Source organism: Athene cunicularia, assembly GCF_003259725.1.
Source record: "Athene cunicularia isolate RWA chromosome Z unlocalized genomic scaffold, athCun1 chrZ_part3, whole genome shotgun sequence".
Taxonomy (NCBI): domain Eukaryota; kingdom Metazoa; phylum Chordata; class Aves; order Strigiformes; family Strigidae; genus Athene; species Athene cunicularia.
Window position 1 is genome coordinate 734,490 of NW_020799144.1, and position 22,603 is coordinate 757,092.

At 39.6% G+C, this 22,603-nt stretch overlaps 1 protein-coding gene across 1 annotated transcript in view; it reads right to left on the reverse strand.

Moving 5' to 3' along the window:
• ANKRD31 (ankyrin repeat domain 31) overlaps nt 1-22,603 on the reverse strand; it is a 68,045-nt gene that overhangs the window by 35,656 nt on the left and 9,786 nt on the right. The window contains exons 7-12 of the mRNA XM_026866480.1: nt 21,678-21,718; nt 12,231-12,505; nt 11,789-11,916; nt 9,040-9,219; nt 5,830-5,972; nt 3,279-3,423 (exon numbers count right to left, since the gene is read on the reverse strand). Coding sequence (XP_026722281.1) covers nt 3,279-3,423; nt 5,830-5,972; nt 9,040-9,219; nt 11,789-11,916; nt 12,231-12,505; nt 21,678-21,718 — 912 coding nt within the window. The remainder of the gene's footprint in view (nt 1-3,278; nt 3,424-5,829; nt 5,973-9,039; nt 9,220-11,788; nt 11,917-12,230; nt 12,506-21,677; nt 21,719-22,603) is intronic.

Consider the following 22,603-nt stretch of genomic DNA (forward strand, 5'->3'; position numbering starts at 1 on the left):
ACAGTGGGGAGCGATTTTGCCCCCCCCCCGATTTATACTCACTTTCCTTGGGTCCATCCCCTAGGTTGACCCACATACCTACCTATCCCATGGATGGGGAGGGGTAAGGTGTTTCATGGGATGATGTAATTAGATGCAATTAGCATGATCATGTTAGTCTTCATTAGCATATTGAGGGGTGTTAACTTTAATAGAAGCAAAGTTCATTCACCAGACAGATGGCCCTTGAAATGTGCCCAGGTGCCCCAGAGCAGAGCTGTCCTGTCTCCACAGGGCTCCCCCCTCCAGATGCATCCTGTGTTACTGGAGCAGCGTTATCAGCTTTGACCTCCACAGAATGCACCCTGTGACTCATAATTTTGTCTTGCGAGTGTTTGAGGCATTTCTTCGATCAGTTTCAACTTCTGTTTCCTCAGGCTGTTTTTCTTAGTTTCTCCTGACCTGGTTCCTCATCTCTCACATGACAGGGTCCTATTGACTAAGTCCTTGAACAGCTGCAACTTTGCTTTTCTAAAATTCAGGATCCTGACTCTACTCTTCACCCGACCCACATCCCTCAGGACTGCAAACTCCATCCATCCATGATCACTGCAGCCCAGACTGCCTCCAATCTTGACATCACTGATTAGCTCACTTGTGTTGGGGACAATCAGGTCCAGTATTGCATCCCTTCGGTAGGGCTGTCTATTACCTGGCTTAAGAAGTTATCCTCAATGCACTCCAGGAGTTTCCTGGATTGCCTACAGTTCGCTGTGCTACTTTTCCTGCAGATGTCAGGGTGGTTGAAGTCCCCTGGCAGCATGACAGCCTGTGAGCACAATGTATCCTGTAGCTGGAATAAGTAGGCTTTGCCAATAGGCTCTCCTTGTTCAGGTGGCCTGTAGTAGACACCAGCCATAAGGTTCCCTTTGTTGCCTCAGTCTCTAATTCTTAAACATAAGCTTTCAATCTGCTTGTGGCTGCTCTTGAGAGACAGCTCTTCACAATCTATCCATTTCCTGAGAGAGAGCAACCTTTTCACCCATCCTTCCTCACCTGTCCCTTCTGAACAGCCTGTACCATCAGCAGCCACACTCCAGTCACCGGATTCCCAATAAGTTTCAGTAACAGCAACAAGGTTGTAGCTTTCTAGCAGCATGGTGGCTTCCAGCTCCTCCTGCTTGCTGCCCATGCTGCGTGCATTGGTGTAGAGGTACTTCAGCTGGGCTGATGGCCATGTCACCTTTTCGGACGAACACACCTTAATTCCTTTGGCATATTTGCCTGGTGTTACCCTGTTGGCTCCTATTACCTCAGCAGCCCCTGGCTCATCTCCGTAAGACTTCAAGCACGCTCCAGTGTACCCAGCATGTCTCAGAGCAATAGGCTGAGAGCCCTGTCGTGGTTTGAGCCCAAAGGGCAACTGAGCAACATGCAGCTGCTCACTCACCCCTTTTCCCTCAGGAATGGGAAGGAGAAAATAAAGCAAAAGGCTTGGGAATCAAGATAAGGACAGGGAGGGGTGACTCACCCCTTACAGTCATGGGCAAAAGACAGGCTCCTTAGCGGAAGAAAAAACCCCATCAATTTAATTCAAACACTAACAAACAATAACAACAACAACACTTAATAGACAGAGTAGGACAGTAAGAAACATTACCACATCTTAAAAACACCTTCCCCCACCCCCCCTTTTTTCCCCAGGCTCAGTTTTGCTCTAGATTTCTCTACCTTCTCCCCAACAGCAGCACAGGGGGGAAGGGAATGGGGTTATGGTCAGACTCGCCGCTCCTTCCTCCTCAGGGGGAGGAATCTTCACATTCTTCCCCTGCTCCAGTGTGACGTCCCTCTCACGGGAAACAGTCCTCCACAAACTTTCTCTGACTTAAGTCCTTCCCACAGGATGCAACTCTTCCCAAGATGCTCCAGTGTGGGTTCCTCCCACATGTTGCAGTTCTCCCAGCACCAAACTATAATAGTGGGGGCTTCTTTCCATAAAGTCCCAGCATTCTTCAGGTGCAGTCACCTGTGCCAGTATGGGGTTCTCCACAGGCTGCTCCACCAGTTACCTCCATGGGTGCACAGGGACAGCCTGCCCTCTTACCACAGGCTGCATGGGGGTCTCTGTTCCAGTGCACCTCCCCCTGCTTCCTCCTCCTTTTTTCCACTGACTTGTGTGTTTGCATAGGTGTCCTCCTCACTCCTCTCAGCTCCTACTCCTCCTGACAAGTTCCCCTTCTTAAACATGTTATCATAGAGGTGCAGTCACCATCGCTAATTGGCTCAGCCTTGTCACAGAGGCAGGTCTGACTTGGAGCTGAGGGAACTTCTTACAGGGGACATTGCTGTAGCTCCCTCCCTCACTACCAAAAATCCCCACCACACACATAAACCCATCACAGGCTCCCAGTAGCACTCCACCCCTCTAACCCTGGTGTGTCATCCCACAGCTCGTAACAGCCAAGCCTGGTATTATCTCCCTCCCCCTCAAGTCTAGTTTAAAGCTCTGTCAATGAGCCCCTCTAGTTTGTGAGCAAAGAACCTCCTCCCCTTTTTGAAAAAGTTGAACCCCATCCAACCCCAGTAGGCCTTACTGTAGACCATCCTATTATCGAAAAAAACAAAATTGTGGTGGTGACACCAGTCACAGAAGCATGTAATAACAGACTGGGTCTGTCTGTTTCTTCCAATGTTGCTGTCCACAAATGGAAGCATAGAGGCAAAAATTACTTGTGTGCCAGATTCCTTTATCCGCTGTACCAAGGCCTTGAAGTCTCTTCTGACCGCCCTTGGACTAATGTCGTGTCTTCATCACCACCCACATGGAAGAGCAATAACGGATAACAGTCCAAGGGCTATGGACTCCTTCCAGAAACATGCCATACAGCCCACACAGGCCCAATGGTGTCCAACAGTCCTAATTCTAACTCTAATCAAGGCTTATCTACTGTAATGGCTATCCTAGTCCCAGACCTAACATTAATCTAACTCTAAGCCATACCTCAACTAACAGCAAGTCCAGCCATGCCCTATCTTACATTTAGATAAGCAACAACTATTGTGCTTCACATTTTCATTTCACATTTAAAGGTAGCTTCAGCCTAAGAAAAAGCTGGACATCATTATCTTTTATACATATGCCAATGCACAGCAACTGTGCTGGATAAGGAGTGCTCACTGGTACTCAGACATGAGACAGCAAAGACCATGGAATTACGCAATAATTAAGGAAATATAGTGCAACAGATGTCCTGAATTTCTGCATTCAGTGGTGACATGTCAGAATAATTCTCTCCTACCTGATAGTGAATTTCTTCTGGATTTTGCTAAATAGCTTTTAAGCAGTTTCCTCATAGACGAGTCAGAAGCTTCTTTGAATGCACATCTTCCCATCTCATCTTTTAATAAGGGATCAGCTCCATACCAAAGTAATAACTCTGCCACCTAAAAACGTTAAGTTTTTCACATTGTTTCTTTTTTGACAGTATTTTCCATACTCCTTCCTCATACAGGCTTCTCTCTCTTGTACTACACAACATGATCAACTAAAACCAAATCTAAGGTCTATGACAAATTATTGCTCTCTATTCTAGTTAATGTACCTCAAACTATCCCCTAGATATATCATTATCCTATAGTCTTATTATTTTCATTTTTATAAATTCATTCCAGTTATTAAACTGATGTCATTAAGTCAAGGTCTCCCAAAATACTGGGTAGGATTCATACCCTCCCATAGCTCTTAACTGGTCGAAAGTAACAGGTGATTTTAGGGTATAAATCGGCCTAACTATTTAGGAGAAAATAAACTGTGTTCTAGGTGTGTCTATTGTGACTCCTGTGACTGCAGAGGGAAGCTCTGACAGGTATTTCAAATGCACGATATACATCTAGTCAAATGAAACCCACTCAGATGGGCCTACCAACATTATGATTTTTATACAATAATTCTATAATTCAATAATTCTATATAAATATTATATAAAGTCCGATTCTACTGCTACTCAAGAAATTATCACTTTAGCAAAATGTTCCATCTACCTCTGCAGAACACTTTGTCAAGATGTGAGAAATTTACAATCTGATTATTTACTTTCTGTGGGTAACCCTGCAATCTTATTCCAGCACTAGTGTGGTTTCACTTGCACCTCTGCCTTTCTCTCTTCAGCATGTCATCAGTTCAGACTGAGCTTGAATCACATCCTTCACCCATGTGTCTGAAGTACCTCATTATTTTTAATCACATTGCTGGTGAGAAAATTGCTAGTGAAATTTTCTCGGTTCATACATCCTACTAACAACAGAGCAAATAAAAAAGGTTTCAATCCACAACAAAACCCCTCTCGGGCTCAACATGTTGTCTCAAATTTATGGATTTTTCAATGAGAAATTCTTCCTTGAGATCTTTAGCTACACATCACACTTGTATGCAGTCCCCTTTAACTGTACTGTTAGAAAATCTTTTGTATAATTATAATTTTTCTGAAATAAGAAATCAATTTTGCCATATTGCAAGTGCAGACAGGGATAAAGCAGTCAAAAGGTGTGACCCAATCTGCAATAATAACTTCACGGAGAGAAGGTAGCTTTGAAATAAACAGCTCCAAATACCACGTTACCAAAAATCTTATTACTGAATCACTATTTTGTTGCTCATCAGAAGCAACAAAATTAAAGTCTTGACAGACCACTGCATGATACAACTATACTGTTCCTGACTAAATACAGCGCTACCCTGTGGATATACCAGCTCACATGACTCTAACACAGCTCTGTACTGAACAATGTTGGTGTGCCCCAAGTGACCTAACTGAGATCATTGTTCTTTCAAGAACATTCAAGTTGCTGAGCCCTAAATATTACTTGTGGAGATAGAGTCCTTCACGCATAACCATGGACATGGTGTCTTAGGTACTTTCACAGAACTCAGATTCCATGAATCTGTAAGTGTCTCTGATCCACAAGCCCAAAACCAACCTTAGGGCTATCAAGTCTCAGAGGAAATTATTAACTAAAAGCCCATCCTTCCTCTTTCCTCCGGGGAGACTTGGGGAGAAGCAGATTAGTCTTCTCTCAGTTGTGAAACAGAAAGAGAGCAAATATTTAGGGACAAAACTTATTGCAACCCACAAAAAAAAAGTTAAAATCTTGGAAATCAGTAAATGTTAGGCAGCATATGTGCACTTCTAGAGAAAGAAACGGGAAGGAGGTAAAAGGTACATACAGAACTCCTACATAAATCTAGGCCACCCTAGGAACATGCACAGACAGGCAGAGGCAACCACTGCCTGACTGAGAGGATCCACAATTCAGACACAGGCTTATGAAGCCTAGTATTTGACAACAAAACTTAGAATTAATTCACAATGACTATTCAGTTGACTTTCTGTTTAAGACCATACAAAATATAAAGTCATGACTTCATAACTTTCAACGCTATGTGTTAATACACAAAAAATGCCTGTGGGCAGCTGTTATCGCACACCATACATGCATGTGTACTAAATCATGAGTCATTAAAACTCCATTAGACTGCTCAGGTCATAAATTATTCTGCAAGACAATTATAAAATAAGTGAAACAAGTAGTATTAAACAGTAGCAATCTATTTCTCAGTACTTCAGCCGCTATCCCAAACAGTTAGAAAAATAATAAATTTCTGCTTTTGGACAAATCTTGTAAATCATGGAATGGTCTGAACAGAAATTGGGCACAAAGAACTCCCAAGCTCCTGAATTTACCCAAAATCTGAAAAGACCAGCCACATGTAAAAAGATTATGTGACCTTCTGGACCCAACCACAATAATTGCTATTCCTAACCCATAATTTTTGTTCATTTTGGAATATACCTTATAGTGGCCTTCTTCAACTGCATCTTGCAATGGTGTTATTTGTTCATTTCCTCTAGCATTAACATCAGCTCCTGCTTTCAAAAGCTCATTCGCTATCCCATAAAAACCTTTCACACTTGCTTTATGTAGTGGAGTCCAGCCTACAAAAAAGAAATTATTTCACGTCTGGGTGAAATAATTCTTTTTTTTTTTTCTCAGTTTTAGGTTGTCTATTCGATAAGCACTTCAGAGAGTATACTGAAAAAGGTAAAAACTGATGCATTTTGTAATAACTTGCATGAAGACATGTTTATGAAAAGGTCACAAAGGTTGGGAGATCTCATTCCTTTGTAAAAATTTACACTTACTGAAGAAATAGGTGCCACTGTAACAGTGTTAGTCTTAGATTTTATAGTTCTGTCTTGAAAGATGAGAATAAAAATTATTCCACTCCCATCTTAGTAATTTATCTCCAAATAAAATGTATATGCTATTTTAAGAACAAGACAATTTTTCATGGCACTCTTATTTACACAGCTGTGCTGAAGAGGGTAAGTAAGAAAGAAGAGATAGAATAAAGACCTGGAGTCTTTACTGTCAAACAAAAGTGTTTAAGACTATTCAAGAATGGTTCAAGTGTCCAAAGCAAGCAATGAAAAAAATCTCACTAAAATTCCATACCCATTCCCAGTTATATGGAATAAGCTACAAGCTTCATGACCCACAGAAAATGCCACTCCATGAAGGAGGTGTTGAGCAAAAAATAAAAGATGGAATGAAAGTCTTTGAACTGGGTTTAGCATAGCCTTGCATCAGCTCCTTAAAACATTCATTATGTGACAGGTTTTTGTACAGTGAGAAAAAGGAAAAAGACAGAGGACCTTCCATTTCCTATCTTCCAGATCTTAAACCAGCATGCCCTCCAGAAGATCATTTTGATGGACAGCCTTACTCTTCAACTGTCTCCCATTGTCAGAAGGTTGTCTGGACCTAACTCACATACTAATATGAGACTGTTCTTATTGAGACTGTTCTGCTTCCATTAAGCAAAATTATCTTTTCATTGGAAAGATAAATTCTTGAGGCTCTCTTATACACCACCCAACCCAAAATATTGTATACTTGTAAAGAATTGGGTTTATTATGGGCACAGGATGTTCCATCAGGTTGTCCTAAAATTTTGTGCTACTAGGCTTTATTCCTGAACGCCTGAAACTCAACTAAGTTTTAACTACATTGCCTAATGTTGACAGTACTTCAAGATGAATGTTTTTTAACAATATGACCTGTAAAACATTTAACTTGCATTTTATAGAGCCTATTTCACTAAGAAACTCTAGTAACTCCATATTCTGGAGCAAAAGCTTGAAATCTATTCAGGGGAGGATAAAAAAGGCTAACATAGGGGAAAGCACCTATTACTCAGTAAAAAGTATCTGATATACTAATAAGCCCCTGAAAAATTGAACCTGCAACATGTTCAGCTGATGATCATTAGAGTTTACCAACATGATCCTCCAAGGACACCACACATGCTCCAGACCAAGGAGAAACACGAGTCTCATTGCAACTGTTTCGCGGCTGCCTCAAGACACTGTGAATCAAGACTCATTCTAAGACCACACATAGTATCTCTACCATGCTGTTCCTATCCTACATGCTGATGTCCAGGAAATAAAAAGGAGAAAAACAAACCCCAAAGAATCCAAGACCTCAAGAAGGTACTGAAGTAGAGTACTGTAGCACAGAAATAGGGAAAAATACTAGGCTAAGATATGGATTATCACTGGTGGAGGACTTTAAAGGAAGAGAAAAAGGCAGAATAATTAGAACTATTTTCCCAAAGAAAGTGAGATGGAAGTGGGTTTCAAAACGGCACAGGTCTGGCAACTCTACTTCTTTCTGATTACTCCTCTCTCACCCAAAAAGGAAGAAATGAGGCCAGGTCAGCCTCTCATCTCTTCAAGGAGTTCAGTTAAAACCTATTTTGTGCAACTGTGCTCCTTTTACACCAGAAAATAGCAACCAGAGGCCAGGGGATTAAGAAACAGTGGCCTGGCAAAAGATGCAAAAAGCAGAAAAATTAAGCAGCTTTGAGGCCAAAAACTGGAACCAGCGCACTGTAGTACACTTGCCCACAGAGGCTGCAGCTGAACCCACACTATCAGCTTTTCTCTATTGTCAGCAGGTGGCTTTGAAAACCACCAGCAAAATGTTTTCTCATCTACCTCTACCACAAGTTAACACACAATATGAATCACTCTGTTAGCTCAAATGCTAGAGTCCTACACTGTAAGTCTGAAACTTGCTGCTGACCCAATCTATCAAAATGTATTGCAGAAGACAGATAATTTCTACCTTAATTTTGGTCTGTTAAATGCCTGCATTATGCAATAGCCTTTTTTGTGTTCCCATAGAACAGTTGTGAAATCCTAGCCACTATACAGGAGGGAAAGACTAAGAATCAATCACAGTTTTCTACCAAATGAGCTAGCTCTCTGTGAAACAAACTTCCATAACAAAAGAGAAAATGGTAAGAGTCTAACGCATGAGACAGAGAACTGCAAAACAGTTACCAGTCTTATATTTTAAACTACCGATTGATACTTTTGGGTGTGGCAATGTCTGTGACAAGACAGTACCATGCATAGATAAGGTGGATTGCTTCAATCAAAACATTCACATCTGGCCACTATCTGTCATTGGGTTTTTTTGGTGTCCAAGTTAAAATGTAAAATATCAAGCACTCACAACTTTACAAAATAAAAGCAGTGCTAAATTATGAAACTACAACTTCCTTTAAGGTGCAAGGGGTAAAATCAGAGTCCCTGAAAAACTGCATTGGAAAATCTAAATCTTAGCATGTCAAATTGGTCACTGAAATGGATGAAAAAAGAAATCTTTATAAGAAATTACATTGATTATTTAATTAAGGGACTGCTTTGTGATAAGCATGCACAACATTCTTGAATTAAGGTTAAGGCTTAATTACATCACTTTGCAATTTTTCAAGTGCTTACTTTTTCCACAAAATTTTCTTTAATATACTTTTATACATAGGTCTGTGTATTTTCTCATGAACAATTACCAAGTTAAACTCACAAAAATTTAATAATCTATTGACTAGTCACAAACTTTGTCCACTGCACTAACTCATAATATGCACTTTTATTAGTTATAGGTAGATACTTGTTCTGAAAATAGTATTTTAATACAATTGCAACTTACCAGCATAATCCTGAACATTTACATTTCCACCAGCTTTTATTATGTTAGGTACAAGGTGTACATCTTGATGAGTAACAGCTTTATGCAGTAAGGTCTCACCATAAACATTCCTCCTATTGATTGCTGAAAGTGAAACATGGCAAGCAGTTTTTACAGAATTCCTACCAAAGGCTTCTTGTCCTGAAAAATAATGTAAAAGATCTGTTGAACAGAAAGATATCTTTCCTATCTTACTTTGGCTTCACTTCGCATTACAGTAAATAAATAGGCTTCCTGGAGAGAAAATGTTCATTCAATCTAGCAGAAATTAACATCTCAAAAAACACATTACCAATTAAATAATAATATCATTAAATAAAACATGCCATAGCGAATTCCATAACAAAACTACAACCAAAATTCAACACATAGGAATATGTCTTCATATGAGTGTGCTGTTTTGCAAAGTGCATTTTTTTCCACTGGATGATAAAACTGCTATTCTAGGTTACAATTTATTACAAGATGAGCATTTCAATAGCTAGTCAGTTATTCAATAATCTATCTTTTTAAAATTAAAATTTATCAGCAGTTCTTTTGTACGCATTTGTGTTTTAAAACCTTCATTTCATAAGCAAGGAGTATTTACACTAGGATAGTGATTGAGATTAGCTCCCTCAAATTACTTTTCCCCATTACTTCACAACCAGCTCAGCCATTTCTGCAGTGAGCAAAAGGTGAACAGTTGCTTGGGAATACGAGGCCTAAATGTAAAAAATAAAACGCAAAAGATACTATTTTTAGTGTTTGTTTTATAAAATAATAAACTAAAAATTATCTCCCATTATGCTCTCATGACAGTTTTCATCTTGAGTGAAATTATTTCCAGTATAGAGATGAGCTGTTCTGTACTTCACCAGCAGTGTCATCCCATCATCCCTTCCTACCACGTAGAAGAGCATCGTGGCTACTGCCTCTACTGAAAAACAGGGAGGGAAGAAAGAAGGGAGGAAGGAAAGGACAGGAGGATCACCTGCAGGGAAGCACAGTGCATGGCCTAGGCCATTAACTGATCTACTAGTGAAAAACGCTGGGACGGCAGGCTTTATACACTGCTCCTCTCCACAGGCTGTATCAGGTGTGGCTTGCTAGCCCTAAAACTCCACCTGGGTGTCCAAAATAGACATTTTAAGTATGACCTTAGAATACATAATTCCTACAGTGGTAACACACAAAGCCTGATGTCTCTGCTTCTCTCTGCTGTTTAGTGAATGGTGATATACTGAGGTCAGACTAACTCCCAACCATGTTTTCTTCCTCCTGTGTAGATTTTAAGAATCTAATAGATATGAGTTTACACAGGACCTTCCCCCAGCTGAGCACATGGACAGTCTCTCTACTCTTTTTGTCCAGCCTTGCAAGACCTTAATCATTTAAGATACTGCAGTCCCTAGTCAAAGCTGGTCTAAACTACCCAAGCAGTTCAGGAGGGATTAAACTTCACAGACATACACAGAAAATGGTCCAGGTTTATGTTACACTTAAATGAATTTATATCTTTACTTCAAAAGGATCTATTTCCCATCACTTCTACCTTGCCTCCCCTAGTGCCTTCCTTGTGTCTGACCTTGTGCAAAACTGATGTTTGCGGACCCAAACCAAAACTGGGACTGTTTTTCCAGCGAACTGGCAAACTAAGATGATTCACAGACTCTGATTACTAAGTCTGATGCAAAAGAGTAGTAAACTTGCCAGGTTGGATTAACACAAAGCTGCTTCTACAGTCAGTGTGACTCCTGGAAGAAATCATGCTAAAACCAATCAGCTTTCTAAGTGAAAACTAGTAAGTCAATGTGAAATAGATAAGCAGTTAGTCATACAACTTTAAATCTCATTAAAATGGTGCTTTCACTGGGAATAATTAAAACCATGCAAAAGAGGTTTGTTAATTGGACATAGAATTATTCATGTTTTCTAAGATCTATAATGCAGCTGCTACAGTTCAAATACTTCTAAACTTTGTAAGCTGTTTAAATGATTATACGTGCATTGACAAATCCAGACTGAGTAGGCTTAAACAAAAGAAACACTTTGTAAGACCCCAATCTTAAAGGTGCTGGAGTGAGCACTTAAGTGAGGAAAGACTGTATTTTACACACTTCCTCTACAAGGCAAAGAATTTCTCTGCCTGCATGTTTCAAGGATGAAAACCAGCAATCTCTCTCTAACAAAGCACACTGCAAGGAAAATTACTTCAAAGAGTGCTCCATGACTGCGGTAGTGAAGACCCTACAAACCTATATTTAAAACAGACAGGGTAACAACAGGCATTCAAAACAGAATAAACCACTCTGTGTAAGTCAATTCTTGGGGATGGCACTGCCCTCAGAATGATACACCACACAGACTACTAGATTATAAAAGTATATATAAATGTAGATCAGGATCTATATTTTCACTCTGCATGAAAACATTTTTCTTCTGCTTTTCAGAACACACCATAACTTTTTCATATATAATACTGTGATAAAATTGCATCCTGAAAAAATTCTCATGATTCTTAAGGAGCTTATGTAAATAAGGTCAACTGTTACATATGTTTAAACAAATGAGGGAAATCATAAATAATTTTATTAAAATTAATGTTTAAACCATCTTTTAAAAGAAATCCATGCACAATATATTGGTAAGCTTATGAATTATATTTGATTCAGTATAGTTGTTCAAATTAAAAAATACTCTGTATGGTAAGCATCAGAGAACATCTTACTCTGCCTGGTTTTGATCCTCATGCTCCTTCTTCTCTGCTGAGCTTTTCTAACCTCATTCAGATTTATTTTTTGGCATATGTTGATTTCTAGATCCTGCTTGTCTTTAGAAGTAGATTTCTGAATTTTACTGACAAGAGATTTACACAAAATCAACAAAAATATTCACTTCTCTATATGAATCAATGCCTATAGTAGAGCTAAGAATGGGAATAGAATTGATTTTAAAAGGAAATCTGTAATAGCATGCAAGTATGTAGGCTAACAGGTAGTACTGAAGAAAGAATAAATCAGGAGAGAAACCAAGATCTTCCAAAAAAAGGTAAAACCTTTACCTTTTGATCATTTAGTCCTTCATGAGGAGTGACTACTCTGTATGCATTGTATTTGTTACATTAATTTAAAATAATAATTTAAAAATTATTACGCATGCTTTTGTCATACTCAAAATCCTTAGCTTTGCTCCCTGTCGTCCTGCCACTGTGAGACATCCTCTGCTGAGTCTCTTCTAGTATTTGGCAATGACTGGAAACAAGATCTCTGTGCTTTCTTGAGGTCTCTCTCAACTGCATCACTTTCCTTGATGTTGTTTGGGCTGTATATGCACATGCTGCAGACTCCACTGAATGTGAACTTCCTTCACTAGTTTGCTTTTCACTAGGAATGGCATCCCAGTAATCTGGAATTACTTCTTTCTCTCTCTGCTGATCACTCACAGGCTGTGACAAAAAAAGAAATCTTACAAGCAACTGGTAAGCATGCAGTTAAAACAACAAATAAAGATCTCCAAGAACACTGTCTTATAAATTGTACGTGTGCTCACAGACAATGGAGGGGTTGCTTAAGTGAATAACAAGAATTCCACAGGTATGAAAGACTGCCACAGGAGATGCACTCCTGAAGTAGTATGCCACACCATGTACCTTTGGCAGAATTAGCCAAGGAAATTAGGATACTCTGAATCACAACTTAAATAATAAATCTTGGGTGGCTGACAGTAAGCAGCAGTCGTTACTATATGAAAGTTGTTTGGCTGGACATTTCAGTTTCCTATAGACATGAATTCCTGTTCTAAAAAATAAAGTGATGTTTAAGACGTCTTAAGCTCGTTCACTTTATCTCACTCTTGCACAAGGCTAGAAATGTGCAAAAGATCAAGAACCGTATTTCACCTGAGGTTCGGTAACTCCCAACTGAGATGTTCTTTCTAAAGACATACCACCCCTGAGATACATCCACAACAGATGAGATTCACTTCAACTACATTCAGCCTTCTAAAAGCCAGGCATCTAGATGACACTATGCACTTTGTTACCCCTACCATTGGTGAAAAGGAGAGCTACTTTCAGAGATGGTGGTGATTCACCTTGTCTTAAATTGTGCAAAGGGGAACCTAAGTGATTGGTGTATAGCAGAGGCTCATCTCTAACAGAGAGAAAACCCACCCTAAAGATATGTCATTACATGGGAGTTAATTTGATTGACTTGAGTTTACTCACTGGTATAGTCAAGTGAGTGTGATGTGTTGCTGAGTATCACTCAAGCTGCTGAAACCTGAGTACTCATTAGTTTACTGCACACTTGAGTAATGCTGAAAGCTCTTAGGACACACCCTCAGCACACATGCATCCAAATTCTTTCACAGTGACATGGGAGAACTTGTTTAGTCCAAAATGGAGAATTGGATGCTTTTTTTTTTTTTTTTTTTTTTTTTTTTTTTTTTTAATTGCCATATTCAGCAGAGAGGGTACTGAATATGTGAACTGCATTCTCAGAAGTGGTTCCTCCATGTCAAAAGATGATGCATGTTAATATGGCAGTTGTGGAAAACCAAATATTTCCATTCAGAAAACTACCAGTCAAGGACTTTCCATGGTATTGCATCTACCCTGGGAAGAGGGTTAGAGAACAAGAAGAAAACATTTCAAAGAGAAAAAAAAGGAAACATATATTAAAGTAAATGGGCAATCCAGCATCCTGCTTTCATCTACAGGACAGTACAGGCTCTCTCCCCCTCTTCTGGGTACTTGTTTCACCACAACAAGGATGAGAAAAGGCCGAGGTGAGCAATATACTGTTAGAATACAACCAGCTACCAGAAAATTAACTGGGATTTTTTCCTCCTAAAATTGTCTCCCTACTTTCTGCCTTCAAGAACAGCAGATGGAGACATAAAAAAAGCTAAAATCAATTATTAATTGACAAGAGGTTATAGATCCCCATTCCCACAGGACCCCGTTTCACAATCTTAACTGCAATATTGAGTAAACCTATACATTAGGTTTCACACAGCTGTGCTACAAATTTCAGAAATCAACACTTCAGTGAAATAGTTTTGCAAATTGCTATGGTTCTGAGACAATTTGCCTATAGACCTTTTAGCACCTTGAAATTAGCAATCTTTGTGGCATGTTTTTTTATATAGTTATATTCCATTAATACTACCAGCAAAAGACAGAATTAATTCATAGTCTTTGGATGCTTTATGCCACTGTGAGGAAGCAAAGCGGCTGTAAAACCACCTTAAATAGCTAGTAATACATAGTTATCATTGACTTGCAGCTCCAGATTATTCAAAGACAACACAAAGATGAAAATCTGATTTCAGGTTTACAAGGGCCATCTACTACACTCTATAGCATGAACATGCATCTCCTATGTGTCCTTCTCTTTCCTTTATAACCTAAACAGAAGGAGACTATAGTACTGCTTTCCCTTTGTGTTCCTCTCCAGATTTTTTTGCCTGTGTGTCGTTGAATCCAAATGACCTATTCCAGATCACCTTTATAGCACAGGACATAACACTGTGGAGAGAACAGCTCAGGGTAAGAAAAGAAAACAGAAAGAAGGCTCACATATTGTATCCATACATACTGGGTTCTTCACATGTAAATTACTGATGCCAGTTTATTATTTGCTAAGATTCACATCTCCAAGTAATTTGGCTATTCTATGAAATAATTTATGATAAAGATTTTAAAATATTAATTAAAATGTGTGTATACTTGCTCATTTGTTGTCCTCTGCAAGTCAGATCCTGAATTGTAGCAAGCTGAGGCTCAGTCATGTTTGTTATTTGTGTATGGTCATCATCTAACTGGGGAATACTGGGTTCTGAACTTAACTGCTCTCCCTCAGTGTTAAGCTGTCTCTTATTTGGCACTACAGAAGTGACAGGTTGTACTGCAGATCCTGACAAGGCATTCAGAGCTGTCACAAGCTGTACTGGCAGAACATCACTGCTCTCATCTGCTGATATATCAATGGAAAAGGCATGACCCTGACACTCCAACTTGTCAGGTAATAGGTTTATCATTTTAAGGCTCTCAGAATCACTGACAGATCTCAACAAATCACTGATTTCAAATTCACCAGTCTCTGTACTATGTTTAGTGAATGCTTCCACGAAAATCTTCCCTGGGGATGCCAGTGAAAGATCTGTATCATTATTACGGGAATGTTCTTTTACTCTGTTATCTGTGTTAATAATGGTCATGAAGGTTCTCTGGCCATCTTCTAAAACATGCAGAGATCTATCTTGTGGTGTCTGTTCCTTTGGAACCATTATTATATTCTCCAGAAGAGCATCTAGACAGAGGCTTATTTCTGGAGAGAGATCTTGATTACTCGATTTCCCTGAAATCTAAACATTAGAAAAAATGTTTACAAAAAGGAATGGAACAACTTTTTCTAAAGGAATGTAATCAATGTTCACTTCAGAAGTCATCCATATATAGATTTTTTTATTTGCGATTTTTGTATGAACTACAAGACTCAAAGCCTTCCCTAAGCACGCACACAATTTTTTAACAAGGGTTAGACTGAGGTTTCAGTTTCAAAAGTAGAGAAATTCAGCTCTTGACTTCCCTAGCAATGAAAATTCAGAGTAAGAGACTAAACCTGTTACAAAGTCAAAGCCATTATGCCATTGCCAATGACCTGAGGGTGTTAAAGGGATTTAGAAGAAAGGCATTAAAAATTTCTCTCACCCAGAAATAGTGAAAGTGAACATATTCACAATAATATAAAAAGCATAGTTAGTAAAACGTAATATATTGAGTTTTGATTATGTGTTTATGTGGATCCCACAGAGGCATGGAACATTTGTGCCTTACAAGCTTCAGTTCAAAACCTTAGGAGTGTGTTTGAAGGCTGCACATTTGAGTTTTCACATTGAATATAGAACCACAAAACCATAACACAAAACTGTAACTGTTCTTGGATAAGGAATATTTCTGTTGGTTTTCTAACTACTTTGAGCCACTTTCAATAGATGCACCCATTTTTATACCAATTAATAGCTTTTTCATTTTTTTTCCTATCCCTGTTTCAAATGCTTCTGCACAAGAAAGTCAGACGTCTCAGCAGACCTAAACCATAATTTTTCTATGTAACATTTGTATATAACAGTGCTGTTGCTTAGCAATACTGGATCTTAATAAAATCTCTTTTAATACATTTTTAGACTCTTGCTGCCAGCAAGTGGCAATACAGGGTAGTGCAAAAATCCTTTTATCCAATAAAGCTCACACAAAATAAAACAAAAAGGGCAGAAATCTGTCAGCACTGACTCACATTCATTTTGTAAGCTATTGTATATCCCTGATTCTTTGTTGAAAAATTATTTCCCAGCCTGCTGTTTCCTACCTTGTACCTCTGCAGCTTATTGTGCCTTTTTAAGTACCAACTACTTCTTACTTTGCTATACTAAATTACAGTTTCTTTATAGACCACTTTTCTAATTTGTGCAGACTTTAAGCAACTGGAAAAAAAAATAACACTGGCACAACTTTCTGTACTTGAATAACTGTGGTATAAACAGTGTGTATGTATATTACAAATTTACCAAGAGAAAGGCTTGGTGCATTTATTGAAGAGCATGTGAAACTTGCTCTTTCTATTTCTATTAATGGAAAAGAATCAGGCAGGCATAAATGACTGATTAATGAAAAGATCCTAAAAACCCAAATGCCAATTGAAATCCAACACTTAAATGTGACTGGTGTTCACAAAACCCCCATCCAACTATAGCTACATAAACTTCTTTAGTACTCATTTTAAAGCAAAATCCTGTGGGACTTGCTCTACAAATAATTAAAATCTGCAGAACATACACTAAAAGTCAAAACCTTCCCTCACTAAAACCCATTCTCAGGTACCACTTACCCATAAAGACACATGAAGCCCCAGTGCCTAAGGTCCCTGTACCTTCAATCGTCTGTTGAAAAGGAACAGAGCTTCTGAAGTAGCAAGACTGAGTCAGATGGGAACTGAACCAAAACCGGGAGTTCTCTCTCCTGTGGACCCCAGTCTCTGGTATCTAAATACAGTCTGAATACACATAGGTTTCACTCAAAGGAGGAGCAGGATTCCCCCTCAGTCAGCAGTAAAATATCAACACTTTGGTAAATACAGGTTTAGGTCCATCATCCACCAGAAGAGCTATACTTCACACAACTCATTTTAAAAAGGGGTTCCTATGGAAGAATGCCAAAGAGAAAAAGGTGTCTGTTTAGCATGAAGTTGGTAATTCTTCTTAGGGTTTGAATGCCAGTCATCTGATGGCATCTGTGAATCTCTTCCGCTGAGCATGAGTACACTATTTTGAAAGCCCCAATTTAAATCCCACTATATCATGTCTCAATTATTCCCAGTAGAAATCCAAATTATGGTGCTCCTCAATCCAGGCAAAAAAATCCTGCATCAGCCTAAAATGTCCTGTATCCCCATCTTACCCAGTAAGTACACATTGGTAATAGCTGAGCATGGCCACAGTCAACTCTAGCCTCAGCTGATTCAGGACCTTGCATCAGAGGAAGCAGGTAGACAGGGAAATGAAGCAAAGGTGATACCAGGGGTTGCCCCAACCCAGGTGCAGGACCTTGCACTTGGCCTTGCTGAACCTTGTAAGGTTCACAGAGGCCCAATTCTCAAGCTTGTCCAGGCCCCTCAGGATGGCATCCCATTCTTCAGGCTTGTCAACTGCACCACTCAGCTTGCTGTCATCTGGTGTCTTCATCTGTCAGCTTGGTGTCCTCATCCACCCATCAGATCCATCTCTCTTCAATTTAGAGAGAAGGACATTGTGGAGGACTGTGTCAAAGGCCTTACAGAACCAGATGCACCAGTCCTTTAATCATGTCTGTGGCCCTGTACTGGACTTCCTCTAGATGCGGCCTTAACAGTTCTGAGTAGAGGATCACCTCCCTCTACTTGCTGGCAACATTTTTCCTAATGCAGCCCAGGATACTGTTTGTCTTCTTCGCCACAAGGACATATTGCTGGCTCATGGCCAGCTTACTGTGCACCAGGTTCTTCTCTGCAGAGCTACTTTCCAGTCAGTTGGCGCCAGCATGTATTGGTGCCTGAGGTTATTCCTCCCCAGATGGAGCACTCTGAATTTTCCCCTGTTGAACCTGAGATTCCTCTCTGTCCAGTTCTCCAACCTGTTCAGGTTCCTCTGAATGGCAACACAACTATCTAGTACATCCTCCACCCAGTACCATTCCTGAACTTGCTGAAGTTGCATTCTGTTCCATTTTCCAGGCCATTAATGAAGATATTAACAGTACTGGCCTCACAATTAACAGACTAACCAAACAAAAATCAGAGTTGCTACACCATCAAAATCAAAACTCAGCAACACTCATTTTATGGTGTCAGGACTTTTATGCAGATATTATGCTAATTAATTAACTCCTCTTGTATTTTCAAGGATAAACACACAAAACTGACATGCCCAGTGACTCACTGCTGGTTGTCAAGGTGTCTGTCCTGCCTTTTCTTCAAATCAGTACACAGAAGCCTGTGATAACCATTGTTCCTCTCATAAAAGGTCTTCCTGCAGCACTCAGATTGTGCCAGTGTCAACATCACCCAATATGCAAAAAGTATAATTCACTGGAGCGACTAATCCCAACCTTCTTACCCCAGGCTCCTAAAATATCTTCTCTGGGGATATTCTCAATGCACTCAACCTGCCTATTCTGCAGAGGCTATTAATCATAGGTAATCTTTGTTTCAAGGCCTTTTGATTTTGTTTTATTCAACTAATGCTGTACAATAAGAATGTTTCACTTAATAAACTTGGCATTATAGTTGTATGTTGGTAGCTGTATCTTAAGGGATGCTTGACCATGTAATCAACCATATTTGCTACATGAACAATTTGCCATACTGGTCTCAAATTTGTCTTTGATGAATTTTGGCAAGTAGTGTTTTTTTTTCTCTAACAATAACCTTAATCAGGCTTCCTGAAAAAACGGAAGTAAAACTCATCTATATGGAATTCTAACTTTATTCATGGGTACAATCTATGAGACTAGACGGAACAGTCATAACGCTATGGCTTCTGCATTAAGCAGGTTATTTTGGCAGATGATTACAGTGCATACTGATATAAACTGCTCCACACTGGAATGTCAGTGGTTCTCAACCTAGTGGTCTGCAGACCGCTGGGTGGCCACGATGTCATAACCACAAAGGCTTAAAGCAGGGGTGGGGAATGTCCAGCCCAGAACCACTGGGTTTGGCCACAAGCACTGCACCTCCTTTTCCCACAGGCTCCTCCCCTCAATGCTTCTTTCCTACTCAAGTCCCTCCTATACCTGCCCTGACACACTAGTATATTCAGAGCTATATGGTTGGTAGGTCCCACTTTAACTAGGCTGTTTTTCTCTTAAAGACATTTTCTTAATCCAAGGGCCCTCTTTAGGGCCACAATGGGGCTAAAGTCTGTTCCTCCAAGTGGTGGCCTGGGACCCGTAAACAAAAATATATGGTGACTGAACACAGACAAACAAGGGTGGAGGTGAGAAGACCTGCAAAAACTTTTCATCAAATTTTAATGTAAAAATTGGCATCAAATTTGGAATTAGAATGTTAAAATACCATAAAATGGGCCATTTGAGCAAGAAGAGTATCGATGCTTTTATTTTAAATTCATATGGAATTATTGCAATTAAAAATATTATGAGTGTGTGCATTAACAGATTAACTTATTTCCCCTTCTCTACAAATTTAAAGGCCCTTCATGAGAAAATTGAAATAAATATTTGATGCAGTCTAGTGCTTTCAATCTTGAATTAAGTCTTGGTGGTGCACAGCCACAAAAGGTATTTAAAGGAAATCCATGGTGAATGAAAGGTTAAGAGTCCCTGCTCTAACTGGTATCCTGCTGTAAATTAATGTGAGGTTTCCCAAGAAGCTGCAGATGGCAGCAAGCAAGATCCTCTTGTTTCTCTAGGAACCATTCAATTGATGTCACTAGTGCTGCAGAAATCCTCAAAACTGTTCACGACGTTACAATAGGAGTTGGTAACTGCAGTTACTTTTTGCTGCAGAAACAGCAACAGAGCAAACTTGAAGCAACAGTTTCTTTGTCGAGCATGCATAGACCTGAAAGCAATGAATGGGTCAGGGATGAACCGAGACTAGAAATCAAAAAGCATGAACTGTGCGTTGTGCTTCTGGCAACAGAAAGAGGTAACAATGCAGAGGTAGCAGAGCACACGTAACATCATGGCTGCTGACAATAACATATAAAGAGATGATACAGAGGCAAAAGCCATGAAGCCCTTCATGAAATGCTGTCAGCACTTCCTCTGCCAACTGGAGAGAAGTCTGTTCAAGTCCTTCACTACTGCTTGGACTTCACTGACTAAAAAGCAAGAATGGAGGGAGTTGGGAAGGGGAAAGGGGAGACGACAAGTGGAGAGGATCCAAACAAGGGAACATCTGACCAACAGATGTTTGTGTTGGTGGTTGCAGAACCTCCAACTCTTGCTCAAGATATTTCTGGGTTGGATGGTTCACACGGATATATTTTTGAATTTTTTCTACTGTGTTTTCTGGAAGCTATCAGGGAATTCCTTCCTCGCTCAAAGTTTTTCTTTCTTTTATGTGCAAAAGCAATGCTTGCAAGCAGGTAATTACTAAAATAGTGTATTTGTGAGCTACACTCGTAACCTCCTGATTACATGAAGCTTATCTAAATAAGTGTCGGTACAGTCCCTGTCCTTCCTCTTGCCTTTAGCTGCGCACTTCCACATCCTCTTTTGCGCTGCACTGGCACTCACCCGATCTTCTGGGGAGCTGGACTGGAAAGATAACCTGGCTGAAAACTAAGCCAACTAAAAAAAACTTAATAGCATCTGACAGTTGTTCCCCAAAACCTGCTTCATGATGGGGGTCAAACAAGTGCTAGTGTTGGCCTAAAGGAAGTTGTAGAAACACATGTCAAAGAAAACAGGTAGTACCTTGCAACACCCAAGCAGATAGGCTCACACTGGAGTGGAATCATCTCCAATTCAGTATGGCTGAGAAAGGAGCTGACAGATGCGGAACAAGGTAGCTCCAAAGCTATTCCCTCACTTTTACCTCATCAGCAGTGAAATCAGTCACTCATGAGCGGCTTTAGGATTACCAAAGAGATGTATCAGACACTGGTACTACCTATTTTTGGCCACAAGTAAATCATCACTCCCAAGCAGAAGGACAGTTACAGATGCTCTGTTCCTCCTCAAAGACCTTCCTAATGCCTCTCCTGTAACTGTCAGTGGTGGAAACCATATTTTAAGCTATTAAAAGTCTTCACTACTTTAGCTTAAGTAACAGCTCTTACAGATTCTGTGTCATGGTGACATCTTTCTTACTTCACTGTTACTGCTATGCTTCCACCCTTGTGCCCTGTAAGCTTAATGACTGCAGTTCCTACCCAAAAAGCAGGAAGTAAAGATTAGCTCTCAAGTTGTTTTCACCTGATGTGCTCAGTGTCAGTTTCAACAGTTATGTGCCTGCTTTTCAAAATGAAAGAAACAGGTATTTTTCAGTAAAATATTCTCAAATTAAATTATATTTTATATACAGTCACAGTTGTAAAAATACACTAACCTTTTCTTCCAAATCTTTCTGAAATCCATTCAATTCGGTATCTAAATTTAGAAACATAAACGTGTCAGTTGTATTTTCCATTTCTGAAAGTTCTCATCATCTCTAATAAAATGGCCTCATTTCCTGAATAAAGCCGAAGTTTCAAACCTTAGGATTTACCACAGTCATGCTCCCTAAGTGGAACTGACAAGAAGGTTTCCAGTTAGGCTCTGTTAGTCACCAAATTATATTCCAGAGCTATTTTGTCACATTTCTTCACTGTGATTTAGAGGCCTATGTTTCCAAAGACTCTCAGCAGTGGAATCACCACCCACTCCACAGGGTGAGACCTAACCCTGTCCTCTGCAATTACAACACAATTAGACAATACAGCTAAAACAATACAATAATTTACTGCCTCTGGAAAGGGCTGGCCCCACTCCTCTGCTCCCACCACCGTGTTTTGACAATCATGTGACTCCCTGGGAATTTCTTAATCAGAAATAAGGTGAATGGTTTTCTACTGTGTTAGCAAAAATTAGCTCAAACAGGGAGACAGCAAAACAGATGGGGTAGTCCTACACTGCTGGGAGCAAAGAGGAATGGAAGTACAACTGAAGTAGCAGCAGCTGACAGACATATCTGGAGAATGACCAGCAGGATTTCTGTTTCTTGATTCTTATAGGTACTTTTGATTCTTGGATATGTTATCAGGAAGCATGAAGGAACCCTCAAAGACTGCTACATCCATGCTTACCTCACATATCCATAGGACACTTGAGTAACATGCAGCCTGTAACTCATCAAAAAGTTTCACAGCAATGAAATAATTTTAAGCAGGAAATACACCAGTGGCTTGGGAAAACAGTTATTTCTTCAAACAATCTTAGCAGAACACTTACAAAAACATAGCTTGAAGTCCAAAACAATTATGAATACTAAACAAC